The sequence below is a fragment of the Loxodonta africana genome, chromosome 3, assembly GCF_030014295.1.
Source record: "Loxodonta africana isolate mLoxAfr1 chromosome 3, mLoxAfr1.hap2, whole genome shotgun sequence".
Taxonomy (NCBI): Eukaryota; Metazoa; Chordata; class Mammalia; order Proboscidea; family Elephantidae; genus Loxodonta; species Loxodonta africana.
Window position 1 is genome coordinate 17016587 of NC_087344.1, and position 19038 is coordinate 17035624.

At 40.5% G+C, this 19038-nt stretch overlaps 1 protein-coding gene across 1 annotated transcript; it reads left to right on the top strand.

The window, feature by feature from the left end:
• The first annotated feature begins 17250 nt into the window (after positions 1-17250).
• LOC100659316 (olfactory receptor 7D4-like) lies at positions 17251-19038 on the top strand. Its single transcript, XM_023542559.2, has one exon. It carries the CDS (start codon positions 17891-17893, stop codon positions 18887-18889), a length of 999 nt encoding a protein of 332 aa, XP_023398327.2. The 5' UTR covers positions 17251-17890; the 3' UTR covers positions 18890-19038.

The following is a 19038-nucleotide window of genomic DNA, read 5'->3' on the forward strand; positions in this document are numbered from 1 at the left end:
CTGCATATCCTTTATAGTATTTTTGGAAGAGTACATGTTCTTAGTTTTAACATAGTTGTATTTCTCAGAACTTCCCGAGTGAATTGTGCTCAGTAGGTATTGTTTTTGAAACTGCTACTTAACTCAATCTATAGCTTTGTCTTTTACATTTGAGGCTTGAACCCACCTAGAATTTATTTTTGCCTTTGATGTGAGGCAAGAATTTCAATTCATTTTTACGTTGTAGCACCTTTTATTAAAATAATCCATCAATTCAATTCAGTAGCAAATAAAGTGTCCATTTATGTATTGGTCTATATCTGGGCTCTTTCTTAAGGTTAATAGGACCATTATATCTATCCCTGAACCCATATTATATGTTTTAATTACTGCAACATAACGTTCAAGTAAAAAAAAATCTTTGTTGTCATAACAAACAAGGCCCAGCATCACTCTTAGTACCACAAAAGTATCACAGCTTCACAATTTCCTGATAATTTTTAATTTACTACAACATCATTGATAACAAAAAGCCATCATTTCAACCTATGATCTGTAATGGAAAAAAAAAAAGTATATTTAAGCTAGAATTTTGAAATTAGGAAAAGTTGGTAGTAAAATTCTAAAAAAGACATAAAATGGCTATTATATCCTCAGTCCGTTTTGATTACAAAGATTATATTAGACAGTGCTGAATATACTATGTAGAAATAACAGCAACATTCAATGAGCTATATGTAAAATTAGCCTTTAAAATTAGTACTTTGAGGGTGCATTTGAAATATTATCACTTGTAATTATACAAGAGATATATATATGTAATATTAATATAAACTATTTTTTTTAACCTAAACATGGAGTCAGTCTTCCTGATATTGTTAGGATATGGATGCCTTTGAGTGCACCTAAAGAAAGAAAGTTAGAATCCAGTTACAGAGAGAGCTTGGCCATGTGCAAAGGGCCTGAAATGAATGTGAGAAGAGAGAATTAAAGGGAAGAGGATGGCATATTTCTGACCTCGGGGTGTAGGCATCAGCCAACCCAATATTCCTACTTGCCTGAGCCTTGCTCCTTAAGGAATTGCAATGCTCTAAGATTATAATGAGAGCAAAAGACTTTTACTAATGAGGAATTTTGGATATTGAACCCTCAAGGGCTGCAAAGACTGCAGAGAGCCCCCCTGTGACCACCCTACTGAACAGCCCTACCCAAGCCCCTTGGCTGAGCACCTGAGCCAAGGGACCATCACTTCTGCACATTTCTCATCATTGCAATATCCCATTAACGCTGCTTTGTTTTTTGTCATTTTATCATGGTAATTATATTGATGTGTACTAGAAACTGTTGTAAACAAAAGAAAATATTTTCAGCTCACCTTGAATAAATGCGTATCATGAAATTAACCCACTGTTTTAATCCAGTGGTTTAAGTAAATTTTTGAATTGTGCAATCGTCACCCCAATCCAGTTTTAGAGAGTCATGTACTGCAAAGACAGAGATATTTGGTCAGAGGAATCTTGGATTGTGTTGAATATGTGGCATCCCCAATAACATAGGAGTCAGGCAGTGCTCCAGGTCCATAAATATTTTATAAAGCAATATTGTATATTGCTTTTCTAGTCTCCTCCAGTAATGACCTCCTTTCCGTAACTGTATAGGAAACAAGTAGATAAGGAGAGTGCCCAGCTGCTCCCTGTTCTTTTATATTGAATGACTTATTAAAATGACCCCTTGTAAGACTTACTACCTAAAATGTAGTTATCATTGAGATGGCATTCTAAAATATTTGGAAAAAATTAGTGTATTTGTAAACATTTCATTAGAGTAGGGAGGATGTCTGTCCTATTTGTTTTATTTTCAATCTCAGGCTTCCAGGAGATTTACTGATACATTTATTTTACAGAAGGAATGTTTGTCAAGAAGCTACTATGTTTAAAGTGCTAGGGACAAAGTCATGAAGAAAACAGTTCCTGTCCCTATATAGGTTACATTCCAGTGGGGAAGAAAGAACACAAACAAAAGAACCAATAAAAACATTTGAATTGTGGAAAGTGATATGAAAAAAAAAAAAAATGAAGAAGCACCAAATAAATGGAAAAAGACTGAAATTTATTTGGGATAATATTTTCAATACCATGATATAATAATAGAAAATGGCTGAAATGTTTTAGATAATAATTTTAATATTATTCCTCAACAGGCTAGACCAGGGTTTCTCAACCTAAGCACTACTGACATCTTGGGCTGCACATTCATTGGTGGGTGTCTTAGGCCAGGTTCTCTAGAGAAGCAAAACCAAGAAAAAGTATAAATAGATATGTATATATAGAGAGATTTATATCAAGGAAATGACTCACGAGGTTGTAGAGGCTGTAATGTCCCAAGTGAGTGGGCAGGCATAGAGGCTTCTCCTGATTCATGTAGCCACAGGGACTGGTGAACCCAAGATTGGCAGGTTGGACAGCAGCTCTGTTGCTCACAGGCTGTAAAGTTTGACAGATTCCAATATCAGCAGGCAAGATTGCAGGTAAGCTGCTAACTCAAGTTCCAAAAACCAGAGGTCAGATGAACAGAAAGTAGGCGCAGGGTCCGGAACAAGTAAAAGCCTCCGCAGGCTGTCAGAATGTCGTCCCACATTCCATGCAGTCCACATGGCCAAGGAAACCCCCCTTCGACTGATTGGCTACTCACAGAAGATCCCAGCATTGGGGTGATCACATATCAAATCTCAATGGGGAAGTGACCACAACATCGCACGACTGCCAAAACACTGAGAATCATGGCCTAACCAAGTTGAAACACAATCTTAACCATCACAGTCTGCCCCTTGTCAACTTGGCACCTGTACACATCTCCTTAAACCATACATAATCTCTGAATAAAGACAATTATAAAGTCAAGTTTATACTTAACATGATACAATGAACACACATACAACCAAAAAAGCACTAGCCCTGTTTACGTCTTATATTTCATAAGTGAAGAAAACAAAAATATTTGATGCACACATAAAAAACAGAAACACTCATGACAATTGCAGCCCTTGTTTCTGCACATGATCATAACCGGTGTTTAGAACTACAGTCTTCCACTACCCATTCTGTATTCCCATTGCCCTCAGCAAGCTCCTCAGCTAGTCATGGTTCTTTGCCTGGTGGGGTGACTCAAACCTTCATTTCTGAAGTAATCATGTCAGAATTGGGTGGCTGTAGTTTTGGCTTGACTTTAAAACAGGGCATGGTAGTAGTAAGAGATGCCCTGAGGGATCTCCTGCATCCCAGACATACTCTTTGTCTTAGTCATCTAGTGCTGCTGTAATGGAAATACCACAAGTGGATGGCTTTAACAAACAGAAATTTATTTCCTCACAGTAAGGTAGGCTAAAATCTAAATTCAGGGCATCAGCTCCAGGGGAAGTCTTTATCTCTTTGTTGGCTCTGGAGGAAGGTCTTTGTTCTCAATCTTCCGCTGGTTGAGGATCTTCTCAGGCACAGGAACCCTGGGCCCAAAAATGTGCTCTGCTACCAGTGCTTCTTTCTTGGTGGTGTGAGGTCCCCCACTCTCTGCTTGCTTCTCTTTCCTTTTATCTCTTGAGATAAAGGCGGTGCAGGACAAACACCAGGGAAACACACTTTACATTGGATCAAGGAGGTAACCTCAATAACAGTGGTGTTACAATCCTGTTCTAATCCTCTTAACATAAAATTAGAATCACAAAATGGAGGACAACCACACAATACTGGGAATCATGGCCTAACCACGTTGATACACACATTTCTGGGGGCACATAATTCAATCCATGAGGCTTTTCTTACCTCCATTATATAATATCAACCTGATCTCCTCTTGGTAATCAGGAACTCTCACAATAGACAGCCAGTATGGTAACTCCCTTCTTTGCCTGTTGATCCAGAGAAATAAGGAGCCCAAAGTGGCCAGGTGGCATTCGTAGCTTCCAGTTGAGCAGAATCAGTGTTGTGTTTCCAGGTGGGAGCATTCCTCCCTTTGGAACTGAGACCTCTAGACCTGTAGAGCACAACGTCTCGGGGACAGGGAGCAAAAATCTTGTGAGTGGGTCACTAGGAGTATTAGTGAGTGGTGCCGCTCCCATTTCCAACCCTTGATTCTAGGACCATGAATCCTGGCCATGGGAGATACAGCACCACATACTGGACACTAGTTTAGAGCAATAGTCTCCTGGAGAACATTGCCCCAGCCCTGTAAGATATTGACACCTAGCTCGTGCTGTAATAGTGTCTTTCTCAAGCCAGCTGCTTCAGGTTGATGGTGAACATGGTAAGACCTGTGAATTCCACGAGCATGGGCCAACTGCTGCACTTCATTTGCTGTGAAGTGAGTCCCTTAATCTGAGGCAATGCTTGCAGGATACTATGATGGTGGATAAGGCATCCTGTAAGTCCACAGATGACAGTTTTGGCAGAAGCATTGCATGCAGGGAAGACAAATCCATATCCTGAGTGTCTATTCCAATAAGAACAAAATGCTGCCCTTTCCATGATGGAAGTACTCCAATGCAATCAAACTGCCACCAGGTTTTTGGCTGATCACCTAGAGGGATGATGCTATATCAGGGACTATGCGTTGGTGTCTGCTCCTGGCAGTTTGGGCACTCAGCAGTGGCTGTAGCTAAGTCAACCTTTGTGAATGGAAGTCCATCCCTGCCACCATGGCCATTTTGCTCATGAGCCCATTGAGCAATGACAGGAGTAACTGGGGAAAGAGGATGACTAGTTTCCAGAGAACTAGTCATCCTAATCACTTGATTGTTAAAATCTTCCTCTGCTAAGGTTACCTTTGGTGAGCGTTCCCATGAGACACAAATATCTTCACTTCTTTGGCCCATTCAGAGAAATCTATCCACGTACCTCTTCCTCATAAATACTTGTGTCCAACTTTCCAATCATGCTTCTTCCAACTTCCTGATCACCCAGCCAAACTATTGGCCATAGCCCATGAATCAGTATAAAATCACACATCTGGCCGTTTCTCCTTCCAAGCAAAGTGAACAACCAGGCACACTGCTTAAAGCTCTGCCCATTGGGAGGATTTCCGATCACCACTGTCCTTAGGGGGTGTCCCAGAAAGGGTCTGTAGTGCTGCTGCTTTACACTTTTGAGTGGTGCCTGCATATGGCGCAGAGCCATCCGTAAACCAGGCACAAGATTTCTCCTGCTCAGTCAACTGATCATAAAGAATTCCCCATGAGGCCATAGGTGCAAACTAGGAGGTGGAAGGTAATGTGACAGGAGTGGAGACCGTGTGCATTTGGGGCACATTCTCAGGCAACTTACTTGTGCCTTCAGGTCCTGCTCAGGCTGTATCTCATAAATACCACTTCCATTTAATGATGGAGAGCTGCCGTTCTCATTTAACTTTATGACTTTTGTGGGTCAGATGACTCCCAGTTCACGAGGGATGGCTCAGGCTGCATGGTGACTTGTGTACCATGGTTAAGCATTCAGCCTCTGCTAAGGCCCAGTAACAACAAAAACTGTTTCTCAAAAGGATAGTGGTTATCTGCAGAGGATGGCAGGGCTTTGGTCCAAAATCATAAGGGTTTACTCTGTGATTTACCAAAAGGAGGCTTCCGAAAACTCCAAACAGCATCTCTATCTGCCATGGTTACTTTGAGCACCATCGGATCAGCTGGATCATATGGCCCAAGGGGCAGAGCAGCTTACACAGCAGCCGGAACTTGTTGTAGAGCCTTCTTTTGTTCTCAGTACCACTCAAAACTAGCAGCTCTTCAAGTCACTTGATAAATAGGCTGGAGTAGCATACTCAAATGAGGAATATGCTGCTCCAAAATCCAAAGAAGCCCTCTAGGTGTTGTGTGTCCTTTTTAGTTTTGGGGGGAGCAACACACAATAACTTATCCTTCACTTTAGAAAGAATGTCTCGAGATTCCCCACACCACTGGGCCCCTAGTAATTTCAGTGAGGTGGAAGATGCCTGAATTTTTGTGGGATTAATTTCTCACACTGTAGCACAGAAGTGTTTTATCAATAAGTCCAAAGTCCTTGACACTTCTTCCTTACTAAGTCGAATCAGCATAACGTAATCAAGGTAATGGGCCAGTGTGACATCTTGTGGAAAGGAAAGGTGATCAAGGTCCCTGTGGACTAAATTATGATGTAGGGCTGGAGAGCTGATGTAGCTGTGAGATAGGAAACTGAAGGTCTCTGGCTGGCAAATTGCTTCTGACAGCCCTTCAAAACAGGTGTGGAGAAAAAGGCATTAGCCAGATCAATAGCTGCATACCAGGTACCAGGAGATGTAGTAATTTGCTCAAGCATTGAGACTACATCTGGAACAGCAGCTGAAATTGGAGTCACCACTTGGTTAAGTTTTTGATAATCCACTGTCATTCTCCAAGATCCATCTGTTTTTTCCACAGATGAAATAGGCAAGTTGAATGGGGCTGTGGTGGGAATCAGCGTCCCTGCATTCTTCAAGTCCTTGACGGTGGCATTAATCTCTGCAATCCCTCCAGGAATGTGTCACTGATTTTGCTTTACTATTTTCCTAGGTAGGGGCAGTTCTAATGGCTTCTAGTTGGCTTTTCCTACCGTAATAGGTCCTATTCCACTTGTCAGGAATTCAAGGTGGCAGTTCCGCTAATTGCTGAGTATATCTATTCCAATTATATATTCTGGAACTGGGGATATCACTATAGGATGGAATCAGGGACCCACTGGACCTACTGTGAGATGGATGTGAGCTCAGACCCCATTAATAACCTGACCTCTGTATGTCCCCACTCTGACTGGTGGGCCACAGTGACATTTTGGTCTCCTGGAATTAGAGGGAATTCATAGCCAATATCCAATAATCTCTGAAAGTGTAGTCCTTGGACCAGCAGCTTCAGCACCACCTGGGAGCTTGTTAGCAATGCAAATCTTTGGCCCACACTGCAGATCTACTGAGACTGAAACTGCACAAGTGGGTGGGTTCTAGCCATTCGTGTTTTAGTAAACCCCCAGGTGAATCTTATCTCTTTTTCTTTTTCTTTATTTATTATTTAATGACATCAGCCAGGCCATGGTTTTCTCTGTACTTTGTCAGACCTGTGAACAGGGTCAGTAAGTTTCACAGGTATGTTGATAGAAGACTACACTTGTTGATGAGACCTTGGGGGACAGAAGGGAGAAAGTTTTCATTATACCCTTGGAAAGGAGAATTGGAAAAGATTCCATAGAGGGGGTGACGCTTGAACTGAGATCTTTAACAGTAACTTTCCCTGGGAGGTTGGGGCATGGAACAGTTACTCCAAGGATAGGAGGTTTTGTGAACAACTGGACATAGCAATCTGGAAAATGTCATCTGCTGTAGCTGGATGAAGGATCCTCTTCCAGGTGGTGGTGGGGTGGGTGTGGAGCCAGAAGGTAACAGGTATAAAAGGGCATAAAAGAAACCCTTACAATTTGACAATCACATCCAAATAGCCTAATCAAAATGGGCAAAAGACATGAATAAACATTTTTTAAAAGAGGTGTATGAAGGGGTATGAAGCACCTGAAAGATGCTCAACGTTATTACTTGTTAAGGAGATTCAAATCAAAACACATTGAGATGCGACTTCACTTCCATGAGGATGACTTTAATAATAAAGTTGTTGTTAGGTTGTTAGGTGACAGGGAGTCAGTTCTGACTCATAGCAGCTCTATGTACAACAGAATGAAACACTGCCTGATCCTGTGCCATCCTCCCAGTTGTTGTTAGGCTTGAGCCCATTGTTGCAGCCACTGTGTCAATCCATCTTGTTGAGGGCCTTCCTCTGTTTCACTAACCCTCTATTTTACCAAGTGTGATCTCCTTCTCCAGGGGCTTATCACTCCTGATAAAATGTCCAAAGTATGTGAGACATAATCTCCCCATCCTTGGGTCCAAGGAGCATTCTGATTGTATTTTTTCCAAGACAAATTTGTTCTTTTGGAAGTATATGATATGTTCAGTATTTTTTGCTAACAGCACAGTTCAAAGGTGTTAATTCTTCTGTCTTCCTTATTCATCATCCAGCTTTCACATGCATATGAGACAGCTGAAAAAACCATGGCTTTGGTCAGGTGTTCCTAAGTCTTCAAGGTGACATCTTCATTTTTCAGCACTTTAAAAAGAGGTATTTTGCAGCAGATATTCTGATGCAATATGTCTTTTGATTTCTTGACTGCTGCTTCCATGGGTGTTGTTTGTGGATCCAAGTAAAATGAAATCCTTGACAACTTCACCTTTTCTCCATTCATCATGATGTTGCTTATCAGTCCAGTTGTGAGGAGTTTTGTGTTCTTTATGTTGAGGTGTAATCCATACTGAAGGCTGTGATTTTTGATCTTCATCAGTAAGTGCTTCAAGTCCCCTTCACCTTCAGCAAGCAAGGTCATATCATGTGCATAACGCAGGTTGTTAATGAGTCTTCCTCCAGTCTTGATGCCCTGTTCTTCATACATCCCAGTTTATTGGATTACTTGTTCATCATACAGATTAAGTATAATGAAAGAATACAACCCCGACACACACCTGTCCTGACATTAAACAACGCAGTATCCCTTTGTTCTGTTCGAATCACTGCCTCTTGATCTATGTACAGGTTCCTCATGAGCACAATTAAGAGGCCTGAAATCTTCGTTCTTCCGAATGTTATCCATAATTTGTTATGATCCACATAATGGAATGACGTTGCATAGCCAATAAAACACAGGTAAACGGCTTTCTTTTATTCTCTGACATCTTTGTGGTCCATCTTAGAGCAGCAATGAATGATATGCCTCATTCTATGTCCTTCTCGGAATGCAGCTTGAATTTCTGGCAGCTCCCTGTTGATATACTGCTGCACCAGCTTTTGAATAATCTTCAACAAAATTTTGTGTGTGCTATTCATTATATTTTTCCATAATTTCTTCATTCTGTTGGAGCACTTTTCTTGGGAATAGGCAAAAATTGGATCTCTCTTTCATTCAGTTGGCCTGGTAGCTGTCTTCCAAGCTTCTTGGCATAGATGAGTGAGCATTTTCAGTGTCGCATCCATTTGTCAAAACATCTTAATTGGTATTCCGTCATCTCCTGGAGCTTTGTTTTTTGCCAAAGTCTTCAGTGCAGCTTGAACTACTTCCTTCAGTACCATCGATTGCTGACCATATGCTACTTCCTGAAATGGTTGAATGTCAACCAATTATTTTTGGTATAGTGACTCTGTGTATTCCTCCCATCTTTTTTTTATATATAATTTTATTGTGCTTTAAGTGAAAGTTTGCAAATCAAGTCAGTCTCTCACACAAAAACCCATATACATCTTGCTACACACTCCCAAATACTCTCCCCCTAATAAGACAGCCCACTCTCTCCCTCCACCCTCTCTTTTTGTGTTCATTTCACCAGTTTCTAACCCCCTCCACCCTCTCATCTCTCCTCCAGGCTGGAGATGCCAACATAGCCTCAAGTGTCCACCTGATCCAGGAAGCTCACTCCTCACCAGCATCCCTCTCCAACACATTGTCCAGTCCAATCCATGTCTGAAGAGTTGGCTTCAGGAATGGTTCCTGTCCTGGGCCAACAGAAGGTCTGGGGGCCATGACCACCGGGGTCCTTCCAGTCTCAGTCAGACCATTAAGTCTGGTCTTATGAGAATTTGGGGTCTGCATCCCACTGCTGTCCTGCTTCCTCAGGGGTTCTCTCTGTTGTGTTCCCTGTCAGGGCAGTCAAAGGTTGAAGCTGGGCACCATCTAGTTCTTCTGGTCTCAGGATGATGTAGTCTCTGGTTCATGTGGCCCTTTCTGTCTCTTGGGCTCATAATTGCCTTGTGTCCTTGGTGTTCTTCATTCTCCTTTGATCCAGGTGGGTTGAGATCAATTGATGCATCTCAGATGGCTGCTTGCTAGCATTTAAGACCCCAGATGCCACTTTTCAAAGTGGGATGCAGAATGTTTTGTTTGACTTAGATGTCCCCTGAAACCATGTTCCCAAGACCCCTGCCCCTGTTACGCCGGCCTTCAAAGCATTCATTTATTTTGAAACTTCTTTGCTTTTGGTTTAGTCCAGTTGTGCTGACCTCCCCTGTATTGTGTGCTACCTTTCCCTTTACCTAACGTAGTTCCTACCTGTTGTCTAATTAGTGAATGCCCCTCTCCCACCCTCTCTCCCTCCCCCCTCTCCTAACCACAAAAGAATGTTTTCTTCTCAGTTTAAACTGTTTCTCACTTCTTTTAATGCTTCTGCATCATTTAACATTTTCCCTGTAGAAACCTTCAGTATTGCAACTCCAGGCTTGGATTTTTTCTTCAGTTCTTTCAGCTTCAGAAATGCTAAGTGTGTTCTTCTGTTTGGTTTTCTACCTCTAGGTCTTAGCACTAGTCATTATAATGCTTTACTTTGACTTCTCCAGCTGCCCTTTTTAATCTTCTATTCAGCTCTTTTACTTCGTTTTTTCTCCCTTTCACTTTAGCTACTCAACATTTAACAGCAAGTTTCAGAGTCTCTTCTGACATCCATTTTGGAATTTTCTTTGTTTCTTCTCTTTTTAATGACCTCTTGTTTTCTTCATGTATGATGTCCTTGATGGCATTCCACAACTTGTCTGCTCTTTAGTCATTTGTGTTTAACTCATCAAATCTATTGCTGAGATGGTCTCTAAATTTGGTCGTACTTTTGCTCTCGTGGACTTGTTCTGGTTTTCTTCAGTTTCAACCTGAACTTATATATGAGCAATTGATGGTCTGTTCCACATTAGGTCCCTGGCCTTGTTGTGACTGATGATATTGAGGTTTTCAGTCGACTCTTTCCACAGATGTAGTTGATTTGATTCCTGTGTATTCCGGCTCATAAGATTCATGTGTTAGTTGGTGAAAAAAGGATATTTGCAATAAAGAAGTTGTTGGTCTTGCAAAAGTCTGTCATGTGATCTCTGCTGTTGTTTCTATCACCAAGGCCGTATTTTCCAAACACCAATTATTTTTCTTTGTTTCCAACTTTCACATGCCAATTACCAGTAATCATTAATGTATCCTGATTGCATGTTTGATCAATTTCAGACTTCAGAAACTGGTAAAAATCTTTAATTTCTTCATCTTTGGCCTTAGTGGTTGATGCATAAGTCTGAATAATAGTCGCATTAACTGGTCTTCCTTGTAGGCTTATGGATGTTGTTCTATCACTGACAGCATTGTACTTCAGGATAGATCTTAAAACGCTTTTTTTGATGCTTAATGCAGTGCCATTTCTCTTCAACTTGTCATTCCCAAAAGTAGACCATATGATTGTCCGATTCAAAATGGGCAATACCAGTCCATTTTCAGCTGACTATTGTCTAGTATATTGATGTTTCTGCGTGCAATTTCTTTTTTGACTATTTCCAATTTTCCTTGATTCGTACTTTGGACATTCCAGGTTCCAATTATTAATGGATGTTTGTAGCTGTTTCTTCCCATTTTGAGTCGTGCCACATCAGCAAATGAAGGTCCTGAAATCTGGGCTTCATCTACGTCATTAATGTTGACTCTACTTTGAGGAGGTAGCTCTTCCTCTGTTGCGTTTTGAGTGGCTTCCAACCTGAGGGACTCAACTTCTGGCACTGTATCAGACAATGCTCCGCTGCTATTCAAAAGGTTTTCAGTGGCTAATTCTTTTCAGAAATAGACCACCGGGCCCTTTTTCCTAGTCTCCCTCAGTCTGGAAGCTCAGCTGAAATGTGTCTGCTATGTGTGACCCTGTTGGTATTTGAAAACTGGTAACAGAGCTTCCAGCATCACAGCAACAGGCATGCCCCCACAGTATGACAAGCTGACAGACGCTTGGGGGTTTATAATGATAGAAATAATAAAAAAGTTAAAATAACAGATTTGGTGAGGATGTGTAGATATTTCTGGTGGCAATATAAAGTGGAAGAACTCTCTTTATGAGTTGGGTCCAGAGATGAGGAAATCTGAAGCACAAACTCCGCAGGTGGGTTACTGGGGGTGATGTTATGTTGGGCCATTTATGCTTCCACCGCTTGATTTCTGGAACCAGGTATTCTTCACGTTTTGAATACAGAATACTATGATTGTCATTAATTTACAGTATATACTAAATGAAATCCAAACTCACTGACATCAAGTTGATTTCAACTGATAGTGACCCTATAGGACAGAGTAGAACTGTCCCATAGGGTTTCAGAGGTTGTAATCTTTACAGAAGCAGACTGACATATTTTTCTTCTGCAGAAAGGCTGATGGGTTCAAATCACCAACCTTTTGATTAGCAGCTGATCTCTTAGCCACTGTACTACCAGGGCTTCCTCAGTGTATATACCATCCGGAAAATTATGTAGTCATAACTGCCTATGTATTCAAATGTTGTGCTATATATGATGATTACCTTTAGAATAAATTTTCTTCCCATACTACCACTGCTTTTTTTTTAATTCTCCTGAACTTCAAATTCACTTTAGGCTATGCTTTACCTCTTTCTTTCCCTTTCCTGACAAACTTTTGCAAAACAGGTCTGTACCTGCCGCCTGCTTCTCTTCAATACTCAATCACTCTTCAACCACCCCACCTGAATTATTTCTGACCCTGCCTCTTTATTTAGAGAGCCAGGAAATAAATGGAGCACTCTCTAAGATCAACAAAGTTTTCATGTCACTAAGTGCATGTCAAGGGGTATTTTTCAGTCCTTGTGTTCTTAGTTCTTTAACAGCATTAAAACTATTGACCAGCTTGCCTTTCTTCAGGTAGAACCCGTTTGCCTCCATAACCTTGAGGACACCAAGCATCCCATAAAATTGCCAAATATTCTTTAAGGTAAACACTTCCCAACGTGGGATTTCACTCTAAGAAAGATGGTTCCTAGGTTTGGTTCCTTGTAGTATTTAACTTTCCTTAAAGGACAGCTTGTTAGTTTAAAACGAAACTAAAAACAGAAGAATTTCTCCTTGGAGGAAATAAATCCATCTCAGAAACCCCTCCCCACCCCTCCCGCCATTGCTGTCTACAAAGAGACAAAATTGGCAGAAAAATGTTTGTTTTATTTTTTTTGACATTGGCTGCTAACCCAAAGGTCGCATCCACCAGCTGCTCCTTGGAAACCCTGTGGAGCAATACCACTCTGTCCTATAAGGTCGTTAGGAGTTGGAATCGACTTGAAGGCAATGGGTTTTTATTTACTTTTTTGTCCCCATGGGAGGTGAATTGTTTAGAGAGTAAGGGGAGAATAGAACAATTTTTTTTAATGAAGAGCTCTGAGAGTCAACCCAGGAGACTGAGGAAACTCTAAACATCTCCTCATTGTCCCTTACCATGTAAATATTTGATCCCAGCCTTGGTGAAAACCAAATTTGGCTTCTCAGAGACAGACAATGGAGAAGAGAAACTGGTTCAGTGACACCATTAGAAAGAGTTAGTGTGTTCCCTTCAGAGCTGGTGGAGTAAGAAGTAGAAGAGGAACAAAAGCATGTACTGGGCCTCATCTCTCTGGTAAGGATACTGAAACCTTCCATATTTGCTTAGGAATGTGAGCTCCCTGTACTTTGAATGCACTTTACTTTCCACTGTAGCCAGTCTTTTCCAGCTCTCATTCTGTTTCTTCTTTGTCTTTCTGTAATCTAGAACCTCTTTCCAAGAAGAGTTGGAAATGACCATTTCTTTCTTTCTTTTTTTGGTAGCTATAGATTTTATTAGTTTATTATCTTTTGTCCACTCCCATCCCCAATTTTCCTTAAAAGTTAAACTGTCACAAATCTGAAAGAGGAAAGAAACTGTTGAAAGTGCTAGAATGGGTTCAGTTGCAGCTTTAACATTTTTTCTGTTTTTTTGTAATTTTGAGTTTGCGACAGCCCTTTCTTCCTCCCTTGATGGTTTGAAAGATTCCTTTTCCAGCTAGCTATGCCACCACAGTGTATAACAAAAAAGTGTTAGAAGAACTTTTGTGAGAAGAGAATCTTTTTTATTCCTTTTTGACGTTAACAACTGAGGTTGTTACTAAGAAGCACTGGGAGAAAAGGGAAAGATGATAGATGATCAACACTTACTTGGGCAATGGGGGAAATACGCAATGTCATTCATTTTTATTGACCTAGGGGGACTCCTCAGGGTACAGCAGCTAGAAGCATAACATGGTCCCAGAGATGGAGTGGGAATCAAGGGACTTCCTCACCGACATGAAAACTGACACATGGTCTCCTCGAAGATTCTAGCCTTCTGATAGCTTTCTCTCACATTCTCATGTGGGGAGAGTTCATATAATTCAGATAAGCTTTCTTGATACTAATTTTCTACCATATGCTCAGGGTAGGATTGCTCGATTCACTGAATAAGAATACAGGACACCCATTTGAATTTGAATTTCAGATAATACTTTTTATTTTTAGTATAACTGTGTCCCATGCAATATTGAATGTCACATGTAATATTTATACTAAAATAATATTCATTGTTTATCTGAAGCTTAACTGGGTGTCCTGAATTTTGTCTGGTTCAAGGGCTCTTGCAATTTGTTTATGTAGAATTTCTTTTTTAATTTTTATTGTGCTTTAAGTGCAAGTTTACAAATCAATTCAGTCTCTCATAGAAAAATTTATATACACCTTGCTATATACTCCTCCTAGTTGCTCTCCCTCTAATAAGACAGCGGACTCTTTCCCTCCACTCTATTTTCGTGTCCATTCGGCCAGTTTCTGACCCTCCCCTGCCCTCTTATCTCCCCTCCATACAGGATTTGCCCACATAGTCTCATGTGTCTACTTGATCCAAGAAGCTCACTCTTCACCGGTAGCATTTCCTATTCCATAGTCCAGTCCAATCCCTGTCTGAAGAGTTGGCTTTGGGAATGGTTCCTGTCTTGGGCTAACAGAAGGTTTGGGGACCATGACCTGCGGCATCCTTCTAGTCTCAGTCAGACCATTAAGTCTTGTCTTTTTGAGAAAATTTGATGTCTGCTCTCATTGCACCCCTGCTCCTAAGGGCTTCTCTGTTGTGTTCCCTGTCAGGACAGTCATTGGTTGTAGCCAGGCACCATCTAGTTCTTCTGGTCTGAGGCTGATATAAGCTCTGGTGTTTGTGGCCCTTTCTGTCTCTTGGGCTCATAATTACCTTGTGTCTTTGGTGTTCTTCATTCTCCTTTGCTCCAGGTGGGTTGAGAACAATTGATGCATCTTAGATGGCTGCTTGCTAGCATTTAAGACCCCAGAAGGGAAATGGCCATTTCTTGAATGGGTAATTTTTCCAAAGAAACTCTGACTCAACCAGTTATGACATTTTATCTTTTCTCTCTCATCAAACATCACTTCTCTGCTCTCTTGTATAAATTAAAGATTGCTGTTAGATTTCCTACATGCAGTAATTTATCTATTACCTATTCAAAAAAATCTACAAGGGAGGTATTGTCTGTTTTGTTCCTAAAGTGTTTTTGTTTTTCTATATATTCCCTAAGTATTTTTCCTCCAAATGGAAATGTACTGATTTCTAAATATTTGTTTAATACACTGCCAACTTACTGATAGCACTTAGAAGCTCTATTTTTACGTTATTTCTCCTTAGTGTCCTCAATATCATCTACAAATAGTAAAATTATTTTTGAGGTTTTAATACTCAGACTCATTTCATTTCTCATCTTAAGTGATACAGGAGAATGACTAAAGTGGAATTAGATTTCCTTGGCTTATTCATTAATTTAGCACAAATATTTTAGTGTTTTAATGTAGACCATCCTGTTGGCTGTGGTTTAAAAACAGCCATTCTATATTGGGTTAAGGGAACAGTGAGAAAACAAAGTCACAACCTCTGACACACAAGTAAACATAAAATTACCCATGTAAGAGACATATCAATGAGTAGTTCTGCATGCTCTATTTGTGGGCCTCACAAGCTCTGTCCTCCCTGTCTCTCATTCTCTGTTCTTTATCTCACTGGCCTCTCAAATCCCTTCCATTACCAAGCTCGCTGCCCCACAGGGAATTAACCTTCTATTCTCTCAGTCTATTCTGCTTTCCCTTTTCTTACTTCCTATCGTCTGTCAATTCAAAGAATCCTATTTCAGAGAAAATCTTTCCTACTCATAGACCCAGACTAAATTATATATCCACAATTTTTTTCTTTTTAATTAATTTCCATATTTTATGCATGAATAATACTATTTTTCTTTTTTGGAAATTTTCAAATCTTAAGTTTGACTTAAATTTGGAAACCCTGGTGGCCTAGTGGTTAAGTACTAAGGCTGCTAACCAAAGGGTCAGCAGTTCGAATTTGCCAGGCACTCCTTGGAAACTCTATGGGGCAGTTCTACTCTGTCTTATAGGGTCTCTATGAGTTGGAATCGACTTGAAGGTACTGGGTTTGGTTTTGGTTTTTTAAGTTTGACTTTTTGACTTAGGTTTAAATTTTCAAATCTTAAGTTTGACTTTTAGTTTCTTTGGTATAATTGCTGTATAGAAGTTTTTAATATTTTAATCTCATTTATCCATCCTATACTTTGTGATAAACTCCACTGATTTTAGTGCAACACATCCTCTTTCAAGAGCATGTACACATGAGCACACACATGCTTTGTATTTCATTTCAATGGTTGTGTGCTTTTATTTCCTCCTTTTATTTACAGAGTCCACTTGGCCTTTCCCCTTCTTGGAAGAATCCATTTGGCAGGTGGTTTCTGCAATAAGGAGCCATAGGGTTCTTCACTAATTGGAAAAGCTGCATGGAGATCAAAAGAGGTAACAGACCTGTTTTGTTTATAGTTATCACAATTCCATCCTTGCTTTATGGCTGCCATAGTTTAAAGGAGCTATTGATAAACGATGGACATGCAAGGCAGGTTTATTGTGATAGTGAAAAAAAAAAAAACAGAAGGCCAGAATTATCAAGTGCCTGCTCTATATCACAGGCACACCACTAGAAAAATGACATGCATCATCTCATTTAATTCACTCATTGATCTCATTATGTTGGGAATATTTAGCACTCTCATTTGAGAAGGTGGTATCTGCAGTTAAGAGAGATTAAGTAATTTTCTCATAGTCACATAGGTAGTAAGTTGGTAGAGACAAAATTCTATTCCAGGCAGTATGATTCAAACCCTCATTTTAGAAATCACAGCTTTATACTGTAGCTTTGGAGAATTATGTATCTAAAATAATTATCATAAAAAGAACAAATTAATATTAATAATAATAATGCCCAAGACAAGCCCAAGCCCATTGCCATTGATAATAAAACTATTATTAATTAGAAGTCGTGGTACCACAGTGGTTAACCACCCTAGTTTTAACCAAAAGGTAAGCGGTTTGAATCTACCAGCAACTCCACAGGAAAAAGATGTGGCAGTCTTCTTCCTTAAGGATAACAGCCCTGGAAACATGGTGGGGCAGTTCTACTTTGTCCTATAGAGTTGTTTTTGTTAGAATCAACTCAACGACAATGGGTTTGGATTTTTTTTGGGGGGGGGATTATTGTTAAAACAGATCCTCCTGTTCACAAAGGCATTTCTAAACCTTGCAAAGAAGGTAATAGCAATAACCAGATTTTTTAAAAAAAGAAAAAAAATAAGGCACAGAAAGTTAACTGTTACATCAATAGGATGTGACAGGTCACATTTAAGACATGGATTTTCAGCTCAGATGACCTTTAATCACTAACATAGAATTACCAGAATGCAGGAGGCATGGAGATTATAAGGGAAAAGATCATACTTGGGAGTTCACATTACGTGTTTCCAAATAGCTTGGAAATTGGTTTATGAGTATAGATTCAAATAGGATAATTAGAACCAGTGAATAGAAGCTAAAAAGAGAAATTTCTGCTGAATCAGAGTGTCTGAATAATTATATATGTTTAAAATAAAAAGGGCTACCTGTAAATGAGAGCCACAGTCAATGGAAGGACTCAATAACAAAATGCAGGTGGCATTGTAAAGGTGATGACTAGCTGAGATGCCATTTGGCAGTTCATTGAATGTTGCTCTTACCTTCCCCAGCCTACACACTAAATACATGGAAGCAGAAAACCAAACAAAATTTTCAGAATTCCTCCTGCTGGGCATCTCAGAGGATCCTGAACTTCAGCCCCTCTTCTTTGCACTCTTCCTGTCCATGTACCTGGTCGCTGTGCTTGGGAACGTGCTCATCATACTGGCCATTACCTCTGACCCTCACCTCCACACCCCTATGTACTTCTTCCTCTCCAACCTGTCCTTTGTTGACATCTGTTTCGTTACTACCACGGTCCCAAAGATGCTGGTGAACATCCAGACACAGAACAAAGACATTTCGTACATAGGATGCCTCATTCAGGTGTATTTCTTCATGATTTTTGCTGGACTGGACAATTTCCTCCTGACCATGATGGCCTATGACCGATTTGTGGCCATCTGTCACCCCCTGCATTATATAGTCATCATGAACCCCCGGTTCTGTGTCTTGCTGGTTTTGATGTCTTGGGTCATCATTTTTTGGGTCTCCCTGCTTCATATTGTCTTGATCACACAGCTGAACTTCTGTATAGACACTGAAATACCACATTTCTTCTGTGAACTGACTCAGATTATCCAAGTGGCCTGTTCTGATACGCACACCAATTATGTCTTCTTGTATGTGTTGACTGCCCTGCTGGGTGTGTTTCCCCTCTCAGGGATCCTCTTCTCTTACTCTCAGATTGTCTCCTCCTTAATGAGAATGTCGTCTGCTGGGGCCAAGTATAAGGCATTTTCTACTTGTGGATCTCACCTCTCTGTGGTCTTTTTGTTCTATGGGACAGGTCTTGGGGTTTTCCTCAGTTCTGCTGTGACCCATTCTTCCCAAAGAAGCTCTATTGCCTCAGTGATGTACACTATGGTCACGCCCATGCTGAACCCCTTCATATACAGCCTAAGGAATAAGGATGTGAAGGGAGCCCTGAGAAGGCTTCTCTGTAGAGCAGCTTCTTGTCCATAATGATGGCCACTGGCCTCAGGGCTAAATGGGCTTCATGGTCCCCAAAAGCCAAATATCATGAATTTAAATATCCTGATTCCTTTTTCTTCCTCAAAAGACCTGCACCATTTCTTCCAATCCCAAAACAGTTATAATTGGCCTTCTACTTG